Source organism: Triticum aestivum, chromosome 4B (assembly GCF_018294505.1).
Source record: "Triticum aestivum cultivar Chinese Spring chromosome 4B, IWGSC CS RefSeq v2.1, whole genome shotgun sequence".
In the NCBI taxonomy this organism is placed as follows: domain Eukaryota; kingdom Viridiplantae; phylum Streptophyta; class Magnoliopsida; order Poales; family Poaceae; genus Triticum; species Triticum aestivum.
In genome coordinates this window covers 366,036,220-366,051,013 of record NC_057804.1, presented here as the reverse complement: position 1 = coordinate 366,051,013, position 14,794 = coordinate 366,036,220, and the positions used below count along the sequence as shown (strand labels likewise).

At 46.0% G+C, this 14,794-nt stretch overlaps 1 protein-coding gene across 1 annotated transcript; it reads left to right on the top strand.

The window, feature by feature from the left end:
* Positions 1–575: 575 nt before the first annotated feature.
* On the top strand, positions 576–12,807 carry LOC123090107 (uncharacterized). Its single transcript, XM_044511559.1, has 3 exons — positions 576–791; positions 11,860–11,964; positions 12,330–12,807. The coding sequence occupies exons 1-3, from the start codon at positions 576–578 to the stop codon at positions 12,696–12,698; spliced, it is 690 nt and encodes a 229-aa protein (XP_044367494.1). The 3' UTR covers positions 12,699–12,807.
* Positions 12,808–14,794: the final 1,987 nt, after the last annotated feature.

The following is a 14,794-nucleotide window of genomic DNA, read 5'->3' as shown; positions in this document are numbered from 1 at the left end:
ATTGCACGTGTGTTCGACTCCGTATCCTGTTCCTTCCTCCTAGATGTCCTGCGCCACCTGGGATTCGGGCATCGTTGGTGCAATTGGTTCTCGCTCTTGATGTCCACCGCTTCCACTCGCGTGCTCATCAACGGCACCCCCGGAACACCCATCCCCCATGCCAGCGGATTCCGGCAGGGTGAGCCACTTTCACCTATGCTATTTGCCATCACCATCGATGCCTTGAACTCCCTGCTTTAGGCTGCGGTCAATAAGGGCGTCCTTCGCCACCTCAGGCCCCGTCATGCCACCTCGAGCATCTCCCTATTTGCCGACGACGTCGTTATTTTCTGCCACACCGACCCCTGGGAACTCGAGGCCGTGCGCATGCTACTCCAGTTCTTTGGCGACGCCACCAGCCTACACACCAGCTTCGCCAAGTGCTCTACCTCCACGATCTAGTGCTCCCCCGCAACTTGCGTGGCCATCGGCGCATCCATGGAGTGCCCGGTGAAACACTTCCCCATCACCTACCTTGGGCTACCCCTCTCTTTGGCAAAGCCCCTTCTTCTACGCTTCTTCCCCTGGTGGAATGGATGTCCAATAAGCTGGCTACTTGGAAGGCCTCTCTGCTCTCCCGAGGCGAGCGCCTCTCGCTGGCGCGGCACGTACTCTCTGCCATGCCTGTACATATCCTCCTCGCCATGGCCATCAACCCCGCAATACTCAAGAAAATCATCCACATCATCCGAATTTCTTATGGCATGGACAAAAAGACGCCAAAGTCGGCGCCTGCCTGGTCTCCTGGGCTCGTATTTGCCTCCCCTCGCTCTTGATGGACTTGTCATACACGACCTGCATCACACAGGCATCGCACTGCACACCCAATGTTTATGGCTCAAGGCCACTGATGACTCCCGCCCATGGTGCCAACTTTACCTACCGCGAGATCCGTTTGTCACACAATTCTTCCGTGCCTCGACCTCCTGGATTATTGGAGATGGCCGCACTGCCAAGTTTTGGTCCGACCATTGGCTGGATGGACAGTCCATGGCGGAGCGTGCACCGTCCCTGGTGCCTTGATCTCCAAGCGAGCCCGCAAGCAGCGCCTTGTCCACGACGGCATGAACAACCACTCATGGATTGCCGACATCTGTGGCGCCATGGGTCCCCAAGCTACCCTGGAGTATGTTGATATTTGGCGCTGCCTACATAACTTCTCTACATCCGACGAACCAGACAAGCTGGTCTGGCGATGGACGGCCAACGGCCAATACTCAGCCCGATCTTGCTACCAAGCTTTATTCCTAGGATCCACCTCCTCGTTCACTTGGCACCTCACTTGGCGGAACTGGGCTCCCCTAAACACCAAGTTCTTCATCTGTCTTGCCTCGCTTGATCATTGTTGGACCATGGATCGCCTTGCGCGCCATGGAATCCAGCACGACCCCGACTGCTCACTCTGCTCTCAAGAACCGGAGACCCTGCACCACCTCCTGGTGGGCCGCGCCTTCTCCAAGATCACATGGCACGAGATCATATCATGGTGTCGAGCGACTATCACACCATCAGACGGACCAACCACCTTCTTCACCTGGTGGTCTGACTCCATCGGCGGCTCCCCCGCAGGCTTACGCAAAGGCATCGGCACCATCATCACCCTTACTGCATGGCTCCTCTCGAAGCATCGCAATTGTTGTGTCTTCGACGGCGCACAACCCTCCAATGCGGTGCTTGCCCACGACATCAAACAGGAGGCCCGTCTATGGGCGTGAGCGGGAGCCACCGGCCTGGCCAACATACTCCCTGTAACCTAAATCCCTTGTACTGAGGTTGAGCACCCTCCCCCTCTGCTCATTGCTTTCCTTACCCGTGCCATCTTGTGTACATGGTTAAGGACGGCAACCACTTGTTCTCTGTTCTCTCTATCAATGAAATGTTACGCAATCGTTGCGTATTCGCGAAAAAAATAATATCATAGAAACTATATTTATGAGAAAATAGGGACGGGTGTTAAATTACCAGGTCGGAGAGAGGGGAGATCCTGTTGGCTGGAAAGTTGCGTAGGTAGGAAAATGTGGTAGCTTTCCTCTCTCATTACATACACAAATTTCACATCCATCAACCCGGGACCTTTTCTGTGTCTTTGGTGACAGCAACATTCCACACCCATTCATCTATTTTATTGGGCAGACATATCTAACATTCTCACATGCATGTTGGGGCAGGGAATATGTTGTTGAGCTGTAAACCCTTGGCACCACTCTAAATGAGATAATATAGCTATAGCCGCATACACCTTCATACCCTCACAGAACTTAAGATGTAATCATGTGGTTTCCAAACTTAATTCTATTTGTTGAGCTAGAGCGAACGTGAGAGAGAGAGAGAGAGAGACAGAGAGAGAGAGAGAGAGAGAGAGAGAGAGAGAGAGAGAGAGAGATGTGGCAGGAAGTGACAGAGTTCTGTGGTAATGTTTGGCTGCATGGAATTTTGACAAACATCTCGTGAACTCGGACTGTGGTTGAGGATTTGTTTGTGTGCGTGCAACTACGCATAGATTGGCAAGTACCCACGTTAGGCCCATATGGGCATAACTTGCATACTATGTCTGACCTTTTGTCTTTCTCCTCTTTCCATGAAATTGACCTCCCTGTTTTTCTTTCCGTTACATGAGTGAAAGTTGAGACCCTATCTCCATCGGGAAAAAGAATAGTTGACACAAGGGAAAAAGCTTTGCATAAAAAAACAAGGGAAAAGCTAACCAAGGATCCATATGTGTGTCGGCAGCTCTCAAATAACCTGAACGTTGAAGGGCAGGAATATTATTTATGTCTTTATATCTTTCAGATGCTACATGATATTTGAATGAGTCAATTCAGAAATAAATGAGAAACTAAAACAAATATTGCTGAAAATGTTAATTGGAACATGCGTGATTCATAGAGAGCCCATATGCCCCCCCATTAATATTTTTATCTCAACATGCAATTATATATGCCACCTGATCATGCAATAATGCATATAAAAGACCCGCCCCAACATGCAAGCGTGCATGCAAAAAGGCTCAAATGTTTTAATTGTGTTATGTTACTTGTATTTTATAAATATACTTATAATTACAATGATCATATGTGTTCTCATTTTAGTTCTTATAATATTAGTCCAAATAATTCATGTTCATATTATAGAATGTCACTGCAAACAGCAACATCTCTCCCCCCCCCCCCCCCGCGGCTCCCGCGACGCGCCCCGCGCGCGCGTCTCGGGGATCTAGACCCGCTGCTGGCTCCCATATGCCCCCTCCTCCTCGCCGCTGCCGGAGGGCGACCGCCGGGAGAAGCCCGTGCAGTGCTGGCAGCGGCAGGGCCTCTCTCCTCCCTCCCCTGCTCGGGATCCCGGCGGCGCGGGTCAGCCGGCCGTGGGGGAGCTAGATCTGGCAAGCTCTCCGGCGGCGGGGACGTGTGGATTCTGAAGCAGCTGTGCTGGGAGGCGGTGGTGCGGCTCTGCAGCGGTGGTGGTGGGGGCTAGGTCCGACGAGGTCGATCCAGTCCCCTCGGGGCTACGGGTGTCGCTGGTGGCGGCAGCCACGGTCAAAGAGGGCGCTGCTCCCACGTCTGGGGGTGGCGCTGGCACTGCGGTGCGCTAGTCTTGGCCGTGCTGGGCGGCGAGGCGGTGGCAGCCATGGATCTCGATCTGAAGTTGGAGGCTTTCACCGGCAGCTTGTCCTCCTTGACCGGCTGAGATGTGGGCGTCCTCCTGGCGTTCTATTCGGTGGCGAGGCGCTGGGTATTTGCACTAGGTCGGGGGAAACCCTTGGCTGGCGATGCCGGGCACGATGTTGGCGACGCCTGTGGTGCCGTTGTCCCTCTGGTGGGCAACATCGAGACTTACTTCATGCCCTCCGCCTCCTAGTCTCGGGCGAAAGCCTACAATCTCTGGATTGGGGTGGCGATGGCGCGTTAGTGTCATGTACTTCTTGAAGGCGCCGTCTTGGGTGATCAACGTCTGGGATTTGGCGTGGTGTTGGTCTACTTCTTCAGTAGGGTTCATGCTCGATAGCTGCGGTGGGCTTCTGGGTCTTGGGCGGAGACGGTGGCAATGTATGGGTTTCTTTCAGAGGTGAGGCCGACAGGGCGGTCGCTCTCTCCTCGGCAACTAGTTCACCGGTCCAAGCGTGCTCGGGGGTGAGCTGCTTTGCCAGTTGATGGGTCGCCGTCCTTCGATCTAGGACGAGAGGGCGGGGGTGCCCTCTTTGGTGGCATATTCGGATGGTGAACCAAGTTGCCCTGGGAGGCGACGAAGCATGACTCTCCTCCAGTGACGACTAGCTCCCTTGTCGCGGGCGTGTCCATGTCTCATGATTTGTAAACGACGTGGGCTCCGAAGTACTTTTGGGTTCTTCGGAGCTCCTTAGCTGTTCTGTAGTGCTTTGTATCCGTGTCGATTGTATTTTCCGTTTCCTGTTATCCTATTGGTTGTAAGGTGTGGTTATTGCTTTATATATAAATCGGGGCGAAAGCCTTTGTAAGATGTCACTATGATATAGTGCAAGCAATTTCCGCAAGGAGAATCATTTAGTTACGACATTTCACTAACTTATTTATGACGCTTATCCTTACTGGTCAGTGCTAGTGGGACAATAAGTACATGCAAGTATTAGCAAAATTTATCATGCACAGGCCGGTAATTGTGCCAAATGCAACTTGCCGAAAAGAACACGTTCCGGGTCTGTCCAAATATAGCCACTTTGATCTAACATCGTTGTGTACTCGTCAAATGCAAACATAGTGAACTTTAATTGTCGTGTGTATATTCTATAATATGCTCGAAAAGTGTGCATGCTCCTCTATCGTTCAAAACTTGCTTGTTTATCATGGTTTTGAACAAGCTAGATTTGCTTGTCTATCATCTATTGGTGTTGTGGTCTGCATATCCTACAATGTTGGAGAACAAACTAGATAGCTAGGAAATCACTTCCAACTGTTGACATATAATGTGTTGCCTAGTCTTCTATCGAATTGGCCATTTGGTTGTATTGGCTAGAGCATGCATTTCCACATGATATCAGAGCCAAGAGGTCTTAAGTTTAAGACCCGGCTGGCGCAATTAAATTGCAGCCCACTTTCGATCCACATTTACGCCTGAGGGAGCCACACGTGAGGGGGAGTGTCGACGTATAATGTGTTGCCTAGTCTCTTCCATCAGATCGGTTTTTTGATTGCATTGGCTAGAGCATGCACTTCCATACCAATATTTGTTGATAACCTTTATTAATCTCCAGAAAAGTTGGAGGATTCAAATTACCACACCTACACAGTTGCATCATGTGCGTAGGTGATCGCGTGATGTACATGCATCCGGCGAGGGTCCCTGCTAGGCTGGTAGTTGTCTCAAAGTGGTTATCGATCGCTCGGTTTAGAGCGAGTGTGTCACTTAGCGACTTAGGTGAGTAGGACACTAGTCCAATTGATTTTTTTCAATAAAGGGCGATTTTATTGTCTTAGAATGTAGCATCAAGCGGACACAAAGCATTATGAGTAACACCCATCCTTTACATAAATAAGATGCACACAACCAAATTTAATAGTCTGACAAAAATCATGAAATAAAATTCGACATATCGACAACAGTAGATTTCTGTAGACCGACACAATGCCTATGTTGAAGGTGGTGGTGGATCGATTCGGAGGTTATGCTGCCACCCATATCAGGAAAAACCCTCCATAGTCACCTGCTCGAACCGCGTACACACCGCCTTGAACAACAGTTGATGCTCCGATCGTTGTAGCATAGACCATATATGAAGCGAGTGCGTACAACGAAAAATAACCTGCAAGAGAGAAGCATTTTTTACATTAAAACCAAATCATTTCTATATAGGCAGATCAACCAAATTAAGGCATACGCTCCCACCCTTATAAGCATTTTGAACTTATTTGGAATATCGTCCAACCAGTGACCAAATATATCGAGCGGATATAAATTTGACGCTATTTGGATGACTGACCACGTAAAACGTGCAAACTTACATTGGAAAAAGAGGTGTTTGATTGTCTCGTCATGAGTACAAAAGCAACACTTCTTACTCCTTGGCCAGTTGCGTCGTGCGAGTTTGTCTTTGGTTAACACAACTTCCATATGAAGATACCACACGAAGATTTTCACTTTTAGTGGAATCTTGGACTTTTAATTTTTCTTGTTATTACTCACTGGTACCTCAAAATTCATGAGTGCATGATACATAAAGTCTACTGTAAAAGACCCTGATGTAGTAAGGTTCCAGCGAAACACATCCTGACCTTGTGTCAGGTTAATCGAATCCAACCGGGACAAAAGATTATGCCAGGACAGGAGTCGGAGGCCAATCGAATCCCTCCTAAACAAAATATTCGGCAGGGATGAATTGAGCACGTGCACAATAGTATTGTTCTTATCGCGAGCAATGTTATATAAGGCTGAATATTGTTCTCTGAGACTAGCATTGCCTAGCCAGATGTCTTTCTAGAAACGAATCTTCGACCCGTCCTTTATCGCAGAAGACCCAAAGCGAAAGAGATGTTGCTTTGCTGCCATTAGGCCGGCCCAAAAGTGTGAGTCACCAGGTTTTCAATATGCCTGAGACTCCGCCTTTCGGCCTAGATACTTGTTGCGCATTATGGTTTGCCAAACACCATCCACGGTAAGAAATTTGAACAACCATTTACCGAGCAGGGCCTCATTCTTGACCTGCAGGTCATGAATTCCAAGGCTGCCTTGGTCTTTGGCCTAAACATCACGCTTCATTTGGGTAACCTGTATATTTTGTTTTCTCCATCTCCTTTTCAAAAGAATCTGTATCTAAATACTCCAGTCTTTACAGGACCCCTTTTGGTAGTTGAAAGAAAAAAAGCATTTAGAGAACCATATTTGTGAGGACGGAGTTAATCAAAATCAGCTGTCCTCCAACTGAGAGCAGCTTTCCTTTCTAACTACTCAATCGTTTCTCTAGACACTCCTCTATATGCTTCCACTCCGCAATGGTGTCAAACAAATAACTGAGGCGTTGGATGAAAAATGGACGGCTTGATGATCGTCTTCCACCTCCTGAACATTTTCGCCAGCTGCCATTTTCTACTTCCAGAACTGACATTTTCCCCCTCCTCCTGCCACCGCGTGGCCATCCCACTAAATCCCCTCACCTTCATGCTCTTCTCCTGCTCCGACAGAGACCCCCCTTCCCCTCGCACATTAACTGTCAACCTCTGACTCCCGTCCACCTATGATCCCGCTGCCATGTCACTGATGGCTCCAGGTCATTCCTGCCCGAGTCCTCGTCGGAGTGCGCGCGTCGTCTTCGGCCTCAGATCTTCATCCAAATCAACAGACTCAGGCAATTGAGGATTAGCAAAACCAATTGAAAAAGGACCCTGATAAGTGTGACATGTGTGGCACTAACACATGGCAACTCCGTACTTTTTTGATGACAAGTTTAGTGACGCGAAAATAATAACTTTATTTGTTAAGCATGACAACTTTCTTTGTATGATAAGTTTCAGTTTATATTTTGGGTTTGTTAACGTCAGGGCAGGAGTGTTTCATGCCACTTATCATCTGGGCTAAAAAAACATGTAAAGGAAGTACAAAATAAAGTTGGTTAGCCAGTTACCAACCTCTGAATAAACTTTTCTTTTGGTGCTATGGGAAAGTACATACATTTAATGTTTGAACACCTTCCTACATCTGTGGAGACATGGATAGGTCCCCATGAGAATGTATGCTTCCATCGCAGTATATAATTTCCATCTCAAAGTGGACTCTGCTGAGAGCTTGCGTGTAGTTTCTAGCATCTACATGTGTAATTATCTTTCCCTGGAACAGAACGACAGACCAGCTCCCCTGGTTTTAAATAGTAAGTTATAATATGGGCTGTACGTCGACCTTAATAATTGAATTGTATGTATGCATGCATCTGCTAGCTAGTTGCTTATACAGTTATACTGACACACAGATACATACATATAGGCCAGAGCTGTCTGGCTAATCGTAAAGTCATAACAGTATTTTGCCAACGCATTACCTGATACCTCTCTAAAGTAGAAACATCCCTGCGTTCTTTTCGCGCTATGTTTTGAAATATCGTTACGACGCTCGTGTATTTGCACGCACACGCAGGCATGTAGTACGCTCGATTCGGATCACATGCATGTAGGCTCGCTCGCTCTATGCAGGTATGCATGCATGTGAGGACGTACATGCATGCACGAGCACAACAGCCCTCTAGGATTCTTGGGATGGCGATTAGCAAACTAGCTACCAAAGCTCACGTGATGGCCGCGCGATGGAGCGACGTCGTACGACGTCTAGCGCGCTAGCTTTTGGCAAGTACACTCACATGCGATTGGCACGATGTACGCTACTGATCAAATTGTCATTTTGAAGCGTGATCGCCTGAGTGATGTGCCTTGTTTTTTTATGTCTTGTACATTGTTTTTTGGAAAAAGATAGCGGCCTCTGCCGATTTCTTTCAACTTGCAATCCTCTTTTTCGATAAAGGATGGATCTTATTGGCTCAAAATGAAGCATCAAGTGGATACAAACATAACGAGCACACATCCAGTCTCTGCATAGCTAGAATGCACACAGCCAACACCAACAAACGCAAAAAGAAAACACCGACAAATAGCAAAATCATATAAAACCAAAGCTATGCCTAAGCGAGTAAAAAGAAAAACTTCCAAAGCGATTAGATCTGCGATCAACAAACTACGACAATGACCATATTTGCACCGACCATCTCATGACACCACAAGGGCAACGAGATTCTTCAACAGCAACGCCTTCAAGAAGGTAGGGACGCTCGAGCATCGTCGTCGCCGGATCCAACCACAAAAGGCTAGAGTCTAGGTTTTCACCCTGAAAAACCAATCCGAACATATCTTAGCAATGCCTTCAACAAGGTAACAATGCAAAAACATCGTCATTGCTAGGTACAACTTGGGTCAGACCTAGATTTTCAACCCGGAGCTCGAGACCGGGTACTCGAGAAGCACCACCATCGAAGTCAATCATGTGTTGTCGCCACCACTTTTCCTCAATCCTAGCAGCTGCAAGACGCTGGGCTAGAAATGAAGGAAATATGCCCTAGAGGCAATAATAAAGTTATTATTTATTTCCTTAATTCATGATAAATGTTTATTATTCATGCTAGAATTGTATTAACCGGAAACATAATATATGTGTGAATACATAGACAAACATAGTGTCACTAGTATGCCTCTACTAAACTAGCTCGTTGATGAAAGATAGTTAAGTTTCCTGGCCATAGACATGAGTTGTCATTTGATAAACGAGATCACATCATTAGGAGAATGATGTGATTGACTTGACCCATTCTGTTAGCTTAGCACTTGATTGATTTAGTTTACTGCTATTGTTTTCTTCATGACTTATACATGTTCCTATGACTATGAGATTATGCAACTCCTGATTACCAGAGGAACACTTTGTGTGCTATCAAACATCACAACATAACTGAGTGATTATAAAGGTGCTCTACATGTGTCTCCAATGGTACTTGTTGAGTTGGCATAGATTGAGATTAGGATTTGTCACTCCGTGTTTCGGAGAGGTATCTCTGGGCCCTCTCGGTAATACACATCACTATAAGCCTTGCAAGCAATGTGACTAATGAGTTAGTTGCGGGATGATGCATTATGGAATGAGTAAAGAGACTTGCCGGTAACGAGCACTACAAGAAACCTGCTTATCTGTGACGGATTTCAGGTGACGGTCTTGTAATCCGTCACGACTATGACGGCCATCAGCTTGCCGTCACGGAAACCGTCACCGATCAGTGAGCCGCGGATGGGCCTGCGTTGGGCATCCCCTCAATGACGGCCGTACAGAAACTGTCACACAAATCGTCAGGGATTGAGCAACTGGGCCTGATCGGGCTTAGTTTTTATTATATATATATAAGTCAGACCGTCATGGATTACTACTTACGCTGATGTGGCGTGCATCACCTTGTTGCGCCCACATGTCAGTTGGATAATACAACAGGACTAAAAAACAGTTCGTGTACTTTCCTCAATTAGCTTGAGACCAAAAGAACAAAAAGAAAACCACCGCTCAATCCCCTCGGCCGTCAGTTCCGCCAGCGCCGCCGCCGACTGCCCCCTCGGCTGTTGGTGCAGCCAGCGCCACCGCTGACTGCCCGGGCGAGGGTCCTTGGATCCGGTAAGTTGGGAGTGTGGGCGTCATCTTCCAGATCCTGTCCAAGTCACTGCTTGGGATTTCCGCGACCAACTGTCAACGGGCCAGCCACAACCCTCCATTGCTGGGCTGACTAGCCAACCGCCGCCCACCATTGTCGTGCGTAGAAGTCAGCCACCGACCGCCGTGTCTGCAGCAGTTACTCGTTGTTCCCCGCCTCAACATCCGGCCAGTTAGGTACGTCTTAGTCTAACATTAAAAATCTGAATTTGATATGTTTCTTAACACTTGAGCATACAGAGAGAAATAAGATGGTTTTCTCGTTAGTATTGTTATTCCATTGTACTAGTTGAATTTATTGAGCCAAATGTCTTTTTGGGTACTGCAAATTCGAGTGGTACCATTCAAAAATAAATTCTTATAGCTATTCCAGTGGTGTTGATAGATTGAAGGATAGGAACTGTACATTGCAGACACCATGTTCTCGGTTTCGCACAGATCACCAATATTGTGTGTTAGTACAGACTTTCTACCTCTAAGTATATACTCACCGTATGAAGATGGTTTTTTCCTGCTTAATAATCTGCAAGAGGATAAAAGACATAAAAAAGTAGCTATTGAAATCTGAATAAATATGGTTTTTGTCTCTTAAATTGTAAGTGTAAAAATATAAAAAGATGGCTGAGTGAAGCATACCAAGAATTGATCCTATGTATGTCAGATTATGAAGCTACAAAAGCTAGATTCGATCAAATAACATCAAGAAATTTAATTAGTATAATACAATATTTTTAGAACTTATAGTAACAGCACTGTAATTCTTATTTCCACTTACCTTTTCCGTAATAATCAAATAAATGGAAGTGATACATATTTGGCTGAGACTTCTATCAAAGATCTGAGGAATAAATCATTTGAGTGTCCTTCATTTGATAGTCGAAAATACATAACACGTGATTGAATGGTTGGTAATAAAAAAAATTCTAAATTTAATAAAAGATAACCCCTTGAAATTGTATTCTCTAACTGAAGGAAAAAGGAACAACACCGTTAAGCATTTGTTAGCATCACATTATCCATCAAACCATTGCAGTATGTGTTGTTGTAGATAGCAAAGATTATAAGTCTATATACACTGTATGAATGAGAAATAATGATGTTGCAAGTAGCAGCAAGAAGCAAAGCAGGGAGACATATTTGATGGTTGGATAATGGAAATAAGAAGCAAAGCAGGAAGACATGTAAGATGGAGAGATAACCTAGTAAGTTAAACATGTCTGGATGTGCAAACTGTGTATGTGAAAGTAACTGGAAACTGTTTTCATGACATTTTTTTGCATGGTCGTGACCATAAGTTCATGTAAAACTTACCATTGCAGCTATTGTTCTTCTCTATATTAAAATTTTGATGCTAGCATGTTAAGGTTCAGTGTTTTGGGCTCGAACTATATCTGACCTCTGCTGCTCCTACTATTGTTAGGTACATTAGGTACGATATTTTCTTAGTTTGCTAGCAGTAATGAATATAAATGTATATGATGCTCCCTTGCCTACAACCCATACATGCTTTTTCCCCTTAATGGTATATCATACTGAATAAATGAATAAAGTAGAGTTCAATATTGGTACTGTACATGTTGTTTCTTCACAAATGTTAGCTTGATGCATACCTGTTGTTTTCAGGGAGACAAATACAAGGAGAAAGAACCTACTGCACTTGATTTATTCAAGGAGTGCCACTACAGCAGCAAAAAGAAAGGCTACACTGATGATGTGCAAGCTGCAATTGTAAGTTAGCTTTGAAAGATCACCAACCATCAAAATGTTAACCTTTTTCCATAGATCCAGTAGTAGGCTAATAAATAATTGTAAAAAATACATGTTATTTTCTGTCCTTGTGCTAGAATACTAGCTGTGTTTTGTCCTTGTGCTATAATACTTGCCACATTTTCTCCTTGTGTAAAGTACTTGCTATTTTCTGTCCTTGTGCTAAAATACTTGATGTCCTTGGCCTACAGTACTTGCAGCATACATGTAGTGACTAGAGTATAACTACATGTCTACATCTGTACATGGAAATGTGGCATACCTATAGGCAAATAACCTATTTGTCCCCTGTTTTGCTCACCGTGTTTGTTTGCTTGCATGGATAGGTTGAAATGGAAAAGAGTGCTTCTCAGCCTACAGAAGATGGCCAACAATCCAACTCTGCAACCAAGGTTGTGGCTGAAGTTCTTACTAAGCACACTAAGAAGCCAATGTTTCTTAAGCATGTGGGGGTCCAACACGTGCATGAGAGATCCAGTCGTAGCGACCGTGAGGCAGAACAGGAAGCGCAGAAGAGGGGAACAGTTGAGCTTCGGGCCCATGTTGAAACCTTGACCAATCAGTTAAAGGAATCAGAAGAAGCAAGGATCAGGCAAGAAGAAGCATGGACCAAGCAAGAAGAGGAGAATGGGAAAAACCAAGCGGAGTTGGAAGATAAATTAGACTTCTTACTAAATCATATTACTCCAAGATGAGCTCAAGAGTAAGTTGTTTGTGCAAGCAAAATTCTACTGGAAGCTCTGAATGTGCTGCAACCTACCTTTTGCTAAATGTTAGTTTATAGTGGAAACTGCTTATGATGTTGCTGGATGCAAACTATTTTGCATTGCTGGTAGGTGGAAGTTGTGTTATGTTTGATGGTTAGTGGATTTGGACATGGATGTTGGATGTGTAATGCTGGATGAGTACTTATCTTATTGTAATGCTAGATCAGTACTTATCTTATTGTAATGCTGGAGCTCAAGAGTACTTATCTTATGTTGGATGTGCATATTTTCTGTCTATTTGACATTGTTGTTGTACCAAAAGAGAAGTTCTTTATTGTGATGGAGCAAAATTGGTTATTGAGCACTAATGGGCTAGAGTATAAACGGGCTGACAAACAGCATAATGGACCAGCAGAAAGAGGCTATCAGATAGAAGTTTAAAAAAATATGGGCTCGGCAATTAATGGGCCAAATAGTCCTGTATGCCTTAACTTTTTTTCGGCTATTCGGCCTGGCTTGACAAAATAACTGGGCCAAAATTATATAGGCCCAAAGGTAAAGGCCCAGATGATGCCACATCAGATCCACGTGGATGTCACGCAATACATCAGGGCATCCAGATCCATGACGGATTTGTCCGTCACCGAAACCCGGGCCGAGGGCGGGCCGAGCGGGTCCGGGGGCCGGATCAGTGACGGTACTACACCGTCATAAATCTGTGACGGCTATGCATTTCCTTCACGCTTTGTGTTGTTGGCAAATTATGACGCGCGATACATGACATATATCGTATCCGTCACCGATGGCAAGGCCTGGCGGTTCTCTGCTTTGCTGTGATGGTTTGTGTCTGTCACAGATAAGCAGGTTTCTTGTAGTGGAGATTGAACTAGGTATTGAGATACCGACGATCGAATCTCGGGCAAGTAACATACCGATGACAAAGGGAACAACTTATGTTGTTATGCGTTTTGACCGATAAATATCTTCGTAGAATATGTAGGAGCCAATATGAGCATCCAGGTTATGCTATTGGTTATTGACCAGAGACATGTCTCGGTCATGTCTACATAGTTCTTGAACCCATAGGGCCCGCGCGCTTAACATTCGGTGACGATCGGTATTATGAGTTTATGTGTTTTGATGTACCAAAGGTAGCTCGAAGTCTCGGATATGATCACGGACATGACGAGGAGTCTCGAAATGGTCGAGGCATAAAGATTGATATATTGGATGACTATGTTTGAACTTCGGAAGGGTTTCGGGCAAGTTCAAACAAATACGGTAGTACCGGGGGATTACCGGAACCCCCCGGGGAGTGTAATGGGCCTATTGGGCTTTAGTGGAGAATAGGAGGGGCGGCCAGGGAAGGCCGCGCGCCCCCTCCCCTCTAGTCCGAATTGGATAAGGAGGGGCGCGCCCCCCTTTCCTTCACCCTCTCTCCTCCTTCCCTCTCTCCTACTCCTACTCTTGGAAGGGTTGGAGTACTACTCCCGGTGGGAGTAGGACTCCCCTTGGGGCGCGCCTAGGAGGGCCGGCCCCTCCCCCTCCTCCACTCCTTTACATATGGGGGAGGGGGCACCCCATAGACACACAAGTTGATTATTGATCTTTTAGCCATGTACGGTGCCCCCTCCACCATAATCGACCTCGGTCATATCGCAGCGGTGCTTAGGCAAAGCCATGTGTCGGTAGCTTCATCAACACCATCATCACGCCATCGTGCTGACGGAACTTTCCCTCGAAGCTCTACTGGATCGTGAGTTTGTGGGACGTCACGGAGCTGAACGTGTGCAGATCGCAGAGGTGACGTATGTTCGATACTAGGATCGGTCGATCGGGAAGACGTACGACTACATCAACCGCGTTGTCATAACGCTTCCGCTTACGGTCTACAAGGGTACGTAGATGACACGCTTCCCTCTCGTTGTTATGCATTACCATGATCTTGCGTGTGCGTAGGAATTTTTTTGAAATTACTACGTTCCCCAACAGTGGCATCCGAGCCAGGTTTATGCGTAGATGTTATATGCACGAGTAGAACACAAGTGAGTTGTGGGCGATACTAGTCATACTGCTTACCAGCA

Coding starts and splice junctions, on each gene's coding strand:
- LOC123090107 (XM_044511559.1), top strand. CDS start 576: ATGTCCAATAAGCTGGCTACTTGGAAGGCCTCTCTGCTCTCCCGAGGC. Junction 792..11,859: donor CTGCCTGGTCTCCTGGGCTC/GTATTTGCCTCC, acceptor TGTTGTTTTCAG/GGAGACAAATACAAGGAGAA. Junction 11,965..12,329: donor ATGATGTGCAAGCTGCAATT/GTAAGTTAGCTT, acceptor TTGCATGGATAG/GTTGAAATGGAAAAGAGTGC.